At 38.5% G+C, this 12,980-nt stretch overlaps 2 protein-coding genes across 11 annotated transcripts; both read left to right on the top strand.

The window, feature by feature from the left end:
• Positions 1 to 332: 332 nt before the first annotated feature.
• On the top strand, positions 333 to 5,552 carry LOC122091001 (putative disease resistance protein RGA4). Of its 10 annotated transcripts, none has more exons than XM_042660798.1 (4): positions 333 to 3,697; positions 4,626 to 4,697; positions 4,807 to 4,857; positions 5,011 to 5,552. In XM_042660798.1, the coding sequence occupies exon 1, from the start codon at positions 1,600 to 1,602 to the stop codon at positions 3,691 to 3,693; it is 2,094 nt and encodes a 697-aa protein (XP_042516732.1). In that variant the 5' UTR covers positions 333 to 1,599; the 3' UTR covers positions 3,694 to 3,697; positions 4,626 to 4,697; positions 4,807 to 4,857; positions 5,011 to 5,552. The 10 variants fall into 10 exon arrangements, 9 of the variants coding, with proteins under 9 accessions (XP_042516732.1, XP_042516731.1, XP_042516734.1 ...); XM_042660797.1 differs by having other exon boundaries at positions 4,807 to 4,900; XM_042660800.1 differs by having other exon boundaries at positions 4,792 to 4,857.
• Positions 5,553 to 7,573: 2,021 nt separating this feature from the next.
• On the top strand, positions 7,574 to 10,251 carry LOC122092245 (putative disease resistance protein RGA3). Its single transcript, XM_042662579.1, has 4 exons — positions 7,574 to 8,009; positions 8,109 to 8,287; positions 8,939 to 9,046; positions 9,463 to 10,251. The coding sequence occupies exons 1-4, from the start codon at positions 7,574 to 7,576 to the stop codon at positions 10,249 to 10,251; spliced, it is 1,512 nt and encodes a 503-aa protein (XP_042518513.1).
• Positions 10,252 to 12,980: the final 2,729 nt, after the last annotated feature.

The following is a 12,980-nucleotide window of genomic DNA, read 5'->3' as shown; positions in this document are numbered from 1 at the left end:
ATACCATGAAGGATGACCAAGATTGGTCAGGGGTGCCTTCATCAATAGTTATGGTATAGTTCATGATCGGAATATTAAGTACCAATAATCATGGGTGCAATTGGTCAGTGCTATTTTGGTATATCAATTAATTTATTCTCACCTGCTCTAATCTTTCCTTAAATTACAACAATTCATATAAACGGTGCAGATTCTCCCATCACACAAACGAAAATAATTAACAACCTATGGCCATTTATTCTAAAAGACAAAGAGGCTTACTGAGCAAAGCATGTGTTGGCTGCTTGTGATTACATAAAATAATGATATAATAAAGGACCGATCGAGTTATCCCAACAATAAAAATGAATTCACAGTTAACCCTTAAATTAATTCACATCTTCCATGAACATCCTCAAGAAAAAAATCACATCATTTCTGTAAGAGTTGCTTTGCAAATTAAAGAAAAGATGACCCCTCCTGAATTATCACTTGTTGTCTCTGGAGTACAGCCAATCCTACAGGGTTTGATCTCTTTTGCTACCCAAGAAATCGATCTAGCCTGGGGTGTCAAGGGAGAGTTGAGAAAGCTGCAAACTACCTTGACCACCATCCAAAGTGTGCTGCAAGATGCTGAGAACCAGCAAGTGGAGAAGGAGGCAGTGAAACACTGGCTGAGGAGGCTCAAAAGTGTTGCTTATGATGCAGATGATGTGGTGGATGAGTTCAACTATGAAGCTTTGAGACGTAAATTGGAGATCCAGAACCAAATGATGGGAAAGGTACGCAACTTCTTCTCACCCTCCAACCCAATTGGATTTCGTCTTAAGATCGCCCATAAGCTTAAAGACATCAATCAAGTGTTGGATGCCATAAAAAACGATGCAATTAGCTTCAACCTTAGAGTTGAGTCTCATCCTGATTCCACCACAGTGATCAACAAAAAGCGACCGCAAACCTTCTCTCTTGTAGATCAAAATGAAGTAGTTGGAAGGGTACATGACAGATCAAAACTAGTGGAAATGCTTGTCAATAACACTAGCAATGATCAAATCATTTCGGTCTGCGCCATAGTAGGAATGGGGGGACTTGGGAAGACCACCCTTGCTCAATTGCTCTTCAATGATCCATTGGTTGTAGAAAATTTTGAGTTAAGAATGTGGGTATGTGTGTCTGAACAATTTGAAGTTGAGAGAATTGTAAAAGAAATCATTGAATCAGCTGGTGGAGCTAAATGTGATGCATCAATAAACTTGGATGTAATAGCACGCAACCTCCAAGAGAAGTTAATGGGTAAACGGTTTTTGCTTGTACTAGATGATGTCTGGAGTGAAGATCGTGAAAAATGGGATGACTTGATAAAGCCCCTTAAAATCTGGCAGTGTAGGTAGCAAAGTTATTGTAACTACACGTAGCAATAATGTTGCAAAGATACTGGCCACAAATTACACTCATCACTTGGAAATATTGTCGGAACAAGATTGTTGGTTTTTGTTTAGTCAAAAAGCATTTAGCAATGGAGGGCCACTAGAAACCCCAAACCTGGTGGAAATTGGAAGGAGAATTGTAAATGATAAGTGTGGAGGAGTGCCATTAGCAGTGAAGGTCTTAGGAAGCCTAATGCATTCCAAAGAAGAGCATGAGTGGTCATCTATGGAGCAAGATGAAATTTGGAATTCACTAAAAAGTAATAGTAAAGGAATAATGCCCATATTAAAGTTGAGTTATGATCATCTGCCATCGCATGTGAAACATTGTTTTGCTTATTGTTCATTATTCCCCAAGGATTATACATTTCATAAAAAAATATTGATACAATTGTGGATGGCAGAGGGATTCCTTGGGAGAAAACAAATGGAGGACGTCGGCAATGAATATTTCAATATATTATTGTGGAATTCTTTTCTTCAAGATATGAAGAAAGACGAATACGGAGATATAAATACATGCAAGATGCACGATCTTGTACATGATCTTGCACAAATTGTTGGAAAGCTTGACTATTCCACCATGGAGGCCAATTATAATGTGGAAGGAATTTCTGAAGTTCGTGGTTTATCACTTTTTTGGGATCATGAGAAAATGTTTGAAACTCTAGAAGCTTTTAAGAAGGTAAAGAAATTACGGACAATATTATTTCATTCATCTAGTTTGGTCTCAAATTACATCTTGATGAATTTGCAGAGCTTGCATGTGTTGGATGTAAGTAGTTGCAACATGAAAGAAGTGCCACCTTCAATAAGAAAATTGAAATATTTAAGGTACCTTAACCTCTCATATAATCATTTTGAAGTCTTACCTGAGTCTATCTCTAGCCTCCACAATTTACAGACGTTGAAACTAAACCATTGTAGGAATCTCAATGAACTTCCCAAGGAAATGAGAAAAATGGTTAGCCTGAGACATATTGAATTTTCTGACACAAAATGCACTAAGATGCCAGTTGAGATGGGGAGATTGACTAATCTGAAAACATTAACAAGATTTATCATAGGCAAAGATGTAGGACACAGTATTAAACAGCTGAAGTGGTTGAATCTTAGGGGAGAACTGGTCCTACATGATTTGGAGAATGTAACAGATGGAATAGAAGAAGCAAGGGAAGCAAATTTGAGAGGAAAGCAAGATATTCATAATTTAACATTAAGGTGGGGTAATAATTTGAGTCACAGTGAAGGTGACAGTGGGAAAATGGATGATGTGTTAGAAGGTTTAGAACCTCATTCTAATTTGAAATGGTTTACGATCGAATACTTTGGCGGTTCAAGATGTCCTAAATGGATGACAAGTGGTTTTTCAGCATACAAATATTTGATTGTATTCAAACTCAAAGACTGTCGTAGATTGGAGTATGTCCCAACACTTGGGGAGCTACCCTTTCTTAGGGAACTTTACTTAAGTGGAATGGAAAAATTGAAATGTATTGGTCAGGAATTCTATTATAGCAGCAACAGTAATGGAGCAACTTCTTCATGGACAGTAGCATTTCCCTTGCTTAAGACAATATGGCTATATGAAATGCCTAATTTGGTTGAATGGTTGGGAGTGTTGCCTCATTCCTTTCCATCTCTTGAGGAGTTGTATGTCATATTATGCCCTGAGCTGAAAATCATGCCAAGTCGATTCCCTTCCCTCAAAACATTGCACTTTTATAACACTAATACGATGGCACTATGTTCATTGTCAAGCAACCTTGTTTCTCTCAACTCTCTCTATATTGATAGATGTCAAAATCTCAAGTCTGTGCCGGAGAGCTTGCTACAAAACAATGCACATATTCTCAAGAAAATAAATATTTCTGGATGCCCTGAGCTTGAATCAATTTTTCCAAGTCAAGAAGGACACTTAGAGGGATCCCTCCTGCTCACCGCCCTAGTCTTTCCATCTGTTCAAGACTTGTACATAGACGACTGTCCTCTTGTGCCTTTGTTGGACTTACGGGGAATGACTTCTCTTAAAAATTTGCTTCTACTTGGCTTTGAAGATTTGAAGTCACTACCAGAGGGGTTGCAGCAGCTCACTATGCTCAAGGAATTAAATATTGGTCGGTTTTCAAAGGGGCTAGATTATATAAAAAGGGAAGAGGATCTCCAACACCTCGTCTCCCTTGAAAACCTAACACTTGCTGTCTGGCCTCAGCACAAGAATCTCCGAGACCAACTTAAGCACCTCACTAATCTAAAAGATGTGGCAACGCCAGATAGATGGCCTTGAAATGGTAAGATCTACTGACCTATGATTTTTAGTTCTTCACTGAAATTTGCTATGCCTTTTTTTTTTTTTTTTTGAAATAATCTTTACTAGATTTTGTTATTGGTCCAATCAGTTTGCCATTTTGTACAGAATCTTAGAGACAAATGGGACTTATGATTCTTGAATCTCTTTAGAAGAATAGCATTCAAATGTTATCTAAGAACTGAAAATTTAAATACCTGACTGTCCTTGTAAAATTGGGAGTCAAATATCTACTACATACATGGCATGCCTTCCTAGTATAGGAACTTGACAAAGAAGTCAACTTTTATTTTGGATCTCTATAACAGGTTTTGTATGTGATTTGAGATTTTAATCTTTTGAATTCTGATTTTTACTAATTAAGTTTACCATCTTACCAATATGGAATTGAGGTTAAGTTTATGATTTGATGTCACAATAAGGAGTGCCTCTTGTTCTTGTTAATATTGCCTCATTAGATTCTTTATTAGTTCTTATGTTAGAGAAGAGTGACAAATCTGGTGCTAGGGAAGAGTTTTGGTATATATCAGGATGTCTGTTACTTCACATGAAAAACCAAGATGATGGTGATGCCATCCAATATGTGTTTTATATGACCAGCTTAGGATTTTATCAGATTTCATTGCAGAATCTCAAGACCACCTATTGCTCTGTTTCTACCATAATTGGTTGTTGCCTCTTCCTCACCTACATTCCCTCTTGCTTAAATAGTATTTAGATATTAGTGTGATGAAACCAATATTCTTCTTGATCTTGGAAAGCTACTCTATTAACATCTATTATTATGTGAACCTTTTTTTTGGCTCCCTCTAGAAAGCCTGCGTCTAGAGAGTCATGGTTATTCCTTTCAGCTTTTGTTGTTCTTGTTTACCTGTCTGACAATTTGTTCCTATTGTTGACTGATTGGACAGCTGTAGTGGTCTGAAGTCTGAACAGCAGTTAGGAAAGGAGCTCTGTTCTTATTGGCATTTTTAGTGCTCATGGTGAGTTATTAACCATCTTCTCTTTCCCTCCTCTGTCTTGAGTATTATTACTACTGTCTGATTTGCTCTTGGTATTGTTGTTCTATCTTGGGAGAGATGTACTCTAAAGACATTTGCTCCTCTGGAAACTTATCAAGTTGATGGAAACAAATATGTGATGGTAAGTGTGACCATTTCTTGTTCTCAATGCGATAGTTCAGAAGGTATAATAATCTTTTCTCTCATGTGATTGTTACATAGGAGCATGCTTTTTAATATTTTGGGTATGTTAGTTTGGACTAGTTTTGATTCTAACAAGTTATTTTATGTATAGATGGAGGAAAAAGGAGAAACAAGAAGTTGGGCAAAGGGGTTGAAATTTTTACGACGATGGAGGGATGGATTCGAACTATAAAAGAGTGATGAGGTTTTTGCCATCACTGATAGTTTGGATGAGGTTTTGATGATGAGGAGATCTACTGGTATATCTGATCGATGATTGAGACTTTTCCCCTCTGTTCTTTGCTGATCTGTCTTTTAATTATTGTTGTAATAATCAGCTGCTGCAGCTATGAGTCCTCAATACAGATTTGAAAGATGATGTCTGGGTGTTATCTAGATTCTAGCTTAGTATTTTCTTGAGGTTTCTGCTGATGGCCATGCCGAAGGTGGAACCTTAAGGAAATTTTGTTTCTTGTTTCTCTGCTGATGGCAATGCCGAAGGTGGAGTAACATGATTCATTTGTACTTTTATTTTCCATCCGAGGATGCCTAGACGTAAACTCTGTACATCCGTCTAGTCTTTTAATATTAACTCCGTTGAACTTTAGCAAAAAAGAAAAAGATTTGAGCTGAAAGAATGATGGTTTTTTTTTTTTTCCATCACTGATGATTTGGATGAGATTTTGAGGAGGAATTGAGGAGATTGACTGGTCTATCTAATGCTGTTTTTTAGTAGTCTGTCTTTTAATTGTTGTTGTAAGAATCAGCTGCTGCAGCCATGAGTTGGCTGCTGCTGTTTCTTTGAGGGAATTTTTTTCAGGTTCTTGCTTTACCACTTGATTGATGGACCTAATTGATGCGCTGTGGGGGATTGATTATGGTTTTCCATACCAAAGGAGGAAAGGGGGTGGGTTGAATGAGCCACTTCTGTAACTTTTGTCACTTTAAACTCCCTCATAAGGCACTTCCACCATTTGTCTAGCTAAAAATCACCAGTCTTGAGATGGGAATATATTCCTCTATCATGTGGATCCATGTGTGGGAAAATCGTCTGCAACCGCTGCACTGGTGCAGTGAGCATCAGATGGTTAGGAGTCCTTTGGGGCATGTGCTCAGATGTTCTCAGCCGTCCGATGCTCACCTCACCTCACCACTCGCTGCAGAGGATGTAGACTCAAATCCACGTATGATCTAGACAAAAAAAAAAAAAAAAAAAATGTGGATCCATGTATGTTTCCTTGTGTGACAAGTTCTAATGGATGTGAAACACCAAGAACAGTCATTCAATACTACCTTGACCATGTGAATAACTTTTCATAAAGGATGCTCTGACCGATCGACTTGATGACAATTCGACATTTTTTAAGGAAATCTACATCAACAGTGTTGATGCAGAAATCCGACTGTCTGCTCCAAGGGAGAAACCTACAAAAAAGGGGGTCGAAGCACCGGCTCCGATGCCTAAGTCAGTTTCAGACAACAAATAATTTATTGGAACAGTGGAGAGAGAGAGCGAGAGATTGATCTCTTTTCCCTTTTATAAGGTGAATGTCATGAAAACGTAATCCCCATAAGGGGTGAAATACCTTATTTGCCCTTGTAGATAAACACCTTGAATTGTGAGGAGCCCCTTGGTCTGTGGTTGAATGCCACATGTCATACACGTATTGATGAGATTATTTCATGGTGTTTCAAATAGAATTCAGTGATGGTTGGGCTTAGTGATCACTCTCCTAAACTGGACTTTAAGGTTCCATTTAGTCCTCATGGTTGCCCAATTATTCCCTTAACCAGCGGAGACAGATGTACATTGTTTTGCCTATGGCATATGCCCTTTTAGCCAAACAAGATTGAACAAAGGCACAGATTGATCATTTCCTAAGAATTAATCTATCATCTTCTTGCTTGCTGGGGGGCAGGGAAGAATTCCTGATAGGAAGTGGTAGTGAGTGAAGAGTACTTTCTTTGCAAATTAACATAAAGATGACTCCTGAACTATCACTTCTTGTCTCTGGAGTACAGCCAATCCTACAGAGTTTGATCTCTATTGCTACCCAAAAAATAGGTCTAGCATGGGGTGTTGAGGGAGAATTGAAAAGGCTGCAGATTTCCTTGACCACCATCCATGGTGTACTGCAAGATGCAGAGAATCAGCAAGTGGACAAAGAGCCAGTGAAAAACTGGCTGAGGAGACTCAAAAGTGTTGCTTTTGATGCAGATGATGTGCTTGATGAATTCAACTATGAAGTTTTAAGGCGTAAATTGGAGATCCAGAAGAACCGAATGATGGGAGGAAAGGTACGCAGCTTCTTCTCGCGCTCCAACCCAATTGGATTTCGTCTTAAAATGGCCCATAAGCTTAAGGACATCAATGAAGTGTTGGATGGCATAAAAAATGATGCAATTGCCTTCAACCTTAGAGTTAATGAGTCTCTTGATTCCACCACCGTCATGAACAAAAAGGGCCGGCGCCAAACCTTCTCTCTTGTAGATGATAAGGAAGTAGTTGGAAGGGTAGCTGACAAATCAAAACTAGTGGAAATGCTTGTCGATAACACTAGCAATGATCAAATCATTTTGGTCTTCCCTATAGTAGGAATGGGGGACTTGGGAAGACCACCCTTGCTCAATTGCTCTTCAATGATCCATTGGTTGTTAAGCATTTTGACTTAAGAATGTGCGTATGTGTGTCCCAACAATTTGAAGTGGAGAGAGTTCTAAAAGAAATCATTGAATCAGCTGGTGGAGATAAATGTGATGGATCAAACTTGGATGTAATAGCACGTAAACTCCAAGAGAAGTTGATGGGTAAACAGTTTTTGCTTGTATTGGATGATGTCTGGAACAAAGATCCTGAAAATTGGGAAATTTTGAAAGAGCCATTAAAATCTGGCAGTGAAGGTAGCAAAGTTATTGTGAGTACACGTAGCTGTAATGTTGCAAAGATCATAGCCACAGATTACACTCATCACTTGGATATATTGTCGGAACAAGACTGTTGGTCTTTGTTTAGTGGAAGAGCATTTAGCAATGGAGGACCCCTAGAAACGCCAAACCTAGTGGAAATTGGAAGGAGAATTGTAAATAAGTGTGGAGAATTGAGTTATGATCGTCTGCCATCACGAGTAAAACATTGTTTTGCTTATTGTTCATTATTCCCCAAGGATTGAGCATTTGAAAAAGAAATGTTGATAAAATTTTGGATGGCAGAGGAATTCCTTCAACAATCCAAAGGAAGCAAACAAATGGAAGATGTTGGCAATGAATATTTCAATATCTTATTGTGGAATTCTTTCTTCCAAGATGTGAGGAAGGATAAATATGGAGATATAGAGACATGCAAGATGCATGATCTTGTACATGATCTTGCACAAGTGGTTGGAAAGCTGGTCCTCACTGCGTTTGCCATTTTCATCTCCACCCATTAACTCAACGCTGCCACCTGTCAACAACTCATTCGCGGTATGGCCCTTTCTAATAGTCCAAACGAAAGTAAAATACAAAGGAAAAGAGTTGACCAAAAGAAGGTCGAGGTAAAGAGGACCAAGCCCTCCCGAGGAAAATGGATGGATATCATTAATACTTAAGATAATAATAATAATAATAATAATAAATTATTATTATTATTATTCACATATTTTGAGATTCGTGTGTCGAACACTCTTAACGGACAGGCAGCATCCGTCTATCGGGGATCCTTCCCGTGCCGGTAAAGAAATGGCGGGAGAAAGAAACGTAAAAACAAACCAGATCTATAGAGAGAGAGAGAGAGAGAGAGAGAGAGAGAATACTTGGGAGTTCGGGGTGCGACCTAGAGAATGAAATATAGAGTCAGATATGGATGAAGTAAAGGGTGGAGAAGAAGAAGAAGAAGTAGTGAGTCTAGTGACGGGCGCACCAAGGAAGGGAAAGGGGAAAGGGAGAGTAAGGACTACGGAATTTAAGTATTAATAAGGAGACACTCAGAGCCTCGACTTACGAGTGGTGGGGAAGCTCTGGTTTGTTTCATCTTTCGAGGGTTGGGTTGTGGGGTTTTGCAGGGTCTTCGTTACCTTGTGCTTGGTGAAGCAAATGGTGAAGCAAACTGGTGGAAGCAAAGAAGTAGTAATGGAGGGTTATGGAATTTAGGGGAATGTTTACGAGAGAATGTGTGTTGTTAGTCTATGGGAGACAATGACAGTAGTGCATATCCTTGACCGTTGACTTTTTAGAGAGGATTTGATTTGATTTGATTTTAATTTTGAACCTCTCGCCACCTCCATTCGAGGCACTATGTATTCATTAGTCAACCAATGACCAAACCCAATTCAGAATTGCGGTAACTTAACTACTAAAAGCTTTGTTCTAGTCCCGTCCGCCATGATCATGATCACGGCCAACCATTGTCACTCTCCCATGACATGTTGATGAACTTCAAGAGCTTGCGTGTGTTGGTATTAGTATATTGTTCGATTAATAATTGCCGTCTTCAATAAGAAAATTGATTCATTTAAGATACCTTGACCTCTCAAATAATCCCATTGAAGTATTGCCTAGGTTTATCACTAGCCTCTACAATTTACAGACTTTAAACCTCAATCGCTGTTATAATTTGAAAGAGCTTCCTAAGGAACTGAGAAAGATGGTTAGCCTTAGACATATTGAACTTGACGAGTGTGACAAATGCATTAAGATGCCAATTGGGATGGGGAGATTGACTAATCTACACACATTAAAAAGATTTATTGTAGGCAAAGATGTTGGACGAAGTATTAAACTGCTGAAGTGCTTGGATCTCAAAGGTGAACTGACCATATATGATTTGAAGAATGTAACAAGTGATACAGAAGCCAGGGAGGCAAATTTGAGAGGAAAGCAACATATTCATAATTTATCATTAGAGTGGCATAATCCATTCATGCCCTGTGAAGATGATGACATTGTCAAAATGAATGATGTGTTAGAAAGTGACATTGGCAAAATGGATGATGTGTCAGAAGGCCTAGAACCTCATCCAAACTTGAAAAGCTTTTCGTTTGGAGATTTTGAGGGTGCAAAATATCCTACATGGATGGGAAGTAGTTTGTCAACATACAAATATTTGATTGAGTTGCAACTCGGTCCTTGTCCTAGATTGGAATATGTCCCAACGCTTGGGGAGCTACAACTTCTTAGGGATCTTGAATTATGTGGAATGGAGAAGGTGAAATGTATTGGTCAGGAATTCTACAATAGCAGCAACAATGGAGCAACTTCATGCACAGTAGCATTTCCATCTCTTAAGCTACTACGGCTATCTAGGATGCCTAATTTGGTTGAATGGTTAGAAGTGTTGCCTAATTCCTTTCCCTTCTCTCAAAACATTGCATTGTGAGAAAACAAATAAGATTTCACTAATGTCATTATCTAGTAGCCTTACCTCTCTCAACTCTCTCAATATTGGTGCTTGTCAAGACCTCAAGTATGTGCCGGAGAGGTTGCTACAAAACAATGCACATAGTCTCTTGAAAATAAACATTTCTTACTGCCCTGAGGTTGAATCAAATTTTCCAAGTGAAGAACAAGAGGGATCCCCCAACAGCTAATATCTCAATCCTTGGAATATATGAATGTCCCCTTTTAAAGTCTTTGTCAGACTTGCAGGGAATGACTTATCCTCGACAGTTGCAAATAACTGGCTTTGAAGAATTGAAGTCACTACTAGAGGGCTTGCAGCTGCTCACTATGCTATGTGAATTAGATATTGGTCAGTTTTAAGAGGGGCTGGATTATTTACAAAGGGAAGAGGATCTCCAACACCTTGTCTCCCTTCAATACCTAAATCTTGGTGGCTGGCCTCAGCACAAAATATCCGAGACCAACTTAAGCACCACACTGCTCTAGCACACATGGTGATGACAGATAGATGGTGTTGAAATGGTAAGATCTACTGATCTATGACTTTTAGATTAATCATTCAGATTTTTGGAGCATTTTCTTTTGCATTATCTTCACTGAAATTTGCAGAGAATCAGGGTCTATTTGGCTCTCTGATGGATATCCAAAAAATTCCTATTAGATACTACCATCCAAACATCAGATGCTGGATACCTCACGCACAGGCTTGTTGAAGTAGTTCAACACATTGTTGTCCGTAGAACAGATTGTGGCACCATCCAAGGTATTTCTGTGAACCTCTATATAGGATGATGGCAGAAAGAATTTTTGATTAACCACATGCCCAGGGCAATTGGACATTAACTTATTCTTTTTCTCTCTGCCTTCTATTTTCTTCCTTATATTCCCTTAAATCCGCCTTTCCTTCTATTTGTGATTTGATCGAAGTTGATAGCTTGTTTTTGTTGGCCCAAACCTGTAGACGTATTTCCATCCAATTATTAATTTGCCATTTTGTACAGAATCTGAGAGACAAATGGGACTTTGGATTCTTGAATCTCTTTAGAATAGCATCCAAATGTTATCTAATGACTGAAAATTTAAATACCTGATTAACCTTCTAAGCTTGGAGTAAAAAATATCTACGTACATGACATGCCTTCCTAGTTTAGGAACTTGATTAATTGATTTATATTAATTAAGTTTACCTACTTGCCAATAGCAAATTGAGGTTAACTTTTATGATTTGATGTCACAAAGACTGCCTCCGGTTCTTCTTGTTTCCTCAATAGATTCTAGATTAGTCCCATGTGTTCTGCCACATTGCTTGATCACTGGTTCCAGATATCAATTCATAACTTCAAGCTGCCAAGAGTCTCCCAACTTTGAAGTTCAAAATAACTGAAATCTCACCAGATATTTGATTGAGACAGGCACAGGTTTGGGCGGTTTAAAAGTGAGGATGATGCAGGCAAATGAATAGCTAGAAGAGTTGGTAATGGGCCCAAATCACTTCTCATCTTCCTCCTGGGAGGATAAACCAAGCTTCTTATTCCTGTCCTTTTTATATCCCATTATAATCCAGTTTATAAAAATCAAAAGGGAAAGACATTGGTAGTCTCTGATTTTCCACAAAAAGGAGTCCTAAGTGATGGCAAAGGTATGAAACTTCAGCAACCATGGTTTTTGTACATTGGCATTCAGTTATATATGATAAAGAAATGTAATGGGGGCCCTTGCCCCTGTATTGCCCCTTTGAGTTGCCTGGATCAATGTAGCACTGGTTATCCTGGGTTTTACAGGGCTGCTTGATTCTGACTGCAGTGCAGTCAAACGGAGGTCCATGGATATTGTTGATCTCCTCAATATTATTTAGAACTTAGGACTTTGAAAAGGGGCTCAACTTATGAATGAATGAAGGGTAACTGTGTTAGAGAAGAGTAACAAATCTGGTGCTTGAGAAGAGTTTTGGATATCAGGATGTCTGTTGCTTCACATGAAAAACCAAGATGATGATGGTAATGCAATATGTGTTTTATCAGATTTCATTGCAGAATCTCTAGACCACCCATTGCTCTGTTTCTACCATAATTGGTAATTGCCTCTTCCTCATCTACATTCCCTCTTGCTTAGATAGTAATTTGATATTAGTGTGATGAAACCACTGCTCTTCTTGGTCTTGGAAAGCTGTTCTATTAATATCTGTTATTAAGTGAACTTTTTTTTCCCCTCTGGAAAGACTGCATCTAGAGACTAATATTTCTTTCTTTAAGCTTTTGTTGGTCTTGTTTATCCCTCTGACAATTTGTTCCATTGTTGATTGATTTGGACAGCTGAAGTGGTCTAAAGTCTGAACAGCACTTAGGAAACATGCTGTGCTCTCATGGTGAGTTATTAACCATCTCCTCTTTCCTTCCTCTGTTTTGAGTGTTATTACTGTCTGATTACTCTTGCTATCATTCTTCTATCTTAGGAGACATGTACTCTAAGGACATTTGCTCCTTTGGAAACTTATCAAGTTGATGGAAACAAATATGTGATGGTAAGTGTGACCATTCCTAGAATTCAATGCTATGGTTCAAAAGGTATGATAACATTTTCTCTCACATGATTCTTACATAGTAGCATGCTTTTTAAGAACCAGGCCACACAATTGAACCACAAAAGTATTAGAAGGGATTCTAATTGGAAAACCAAAGTGAGAAAGTGGTCAAAGTTCTATTTGTT

The sequence above is a fragment of the Macadamia integrifolia genome, chromosome 10 (assembly GCF_013358625.1).
Source record: "Macadamia integrifolia cultivar HAES 741 chromosome 10, SCU_Mint_v3, whole genome shotgun sequence".
Taxonomy (NCBI): domain Eukaryota; kingdom Viridiplantae; phylum Streptophyta; class Magnoliopsida; order Proteales; family Proteaceae; genus Macadamia; species Macadamia integrifolia.
This window is presented reverse-complemented; position numbering and strand designations above follow the sequence as displayed.

Coding starts and splice junctions, on each gene's coding strand:
- LOC122092245 (XM_042662579.1), top strand. CDS start 7,574: ATGTGCGTATGTGTGTCCCAACAATTTGAAGTGGAGAGAGTTCTAAAA. Junction 8,288..8,938: donor CACAAGTGGTTGGAAAGCTG/GTCCTCACTGCG, acceptor GGGGTTTTGCAG/GGTCTTCGTTACCTTGTGCT. Junction 9,047..9,462: donor GGGAATGTTTACGAGAGAAT/GTGTGTTGTTAG, acceptor TACAATTTACAG/ACTTTAAACCTCAATCGCTG.
- LOC122091001 (XM_042660798.1), top strand. CDS start 1,600: ATGCATTCCAAAGAAGAGCATGAGTGGTCATCTATGGAGCAAGATGAA.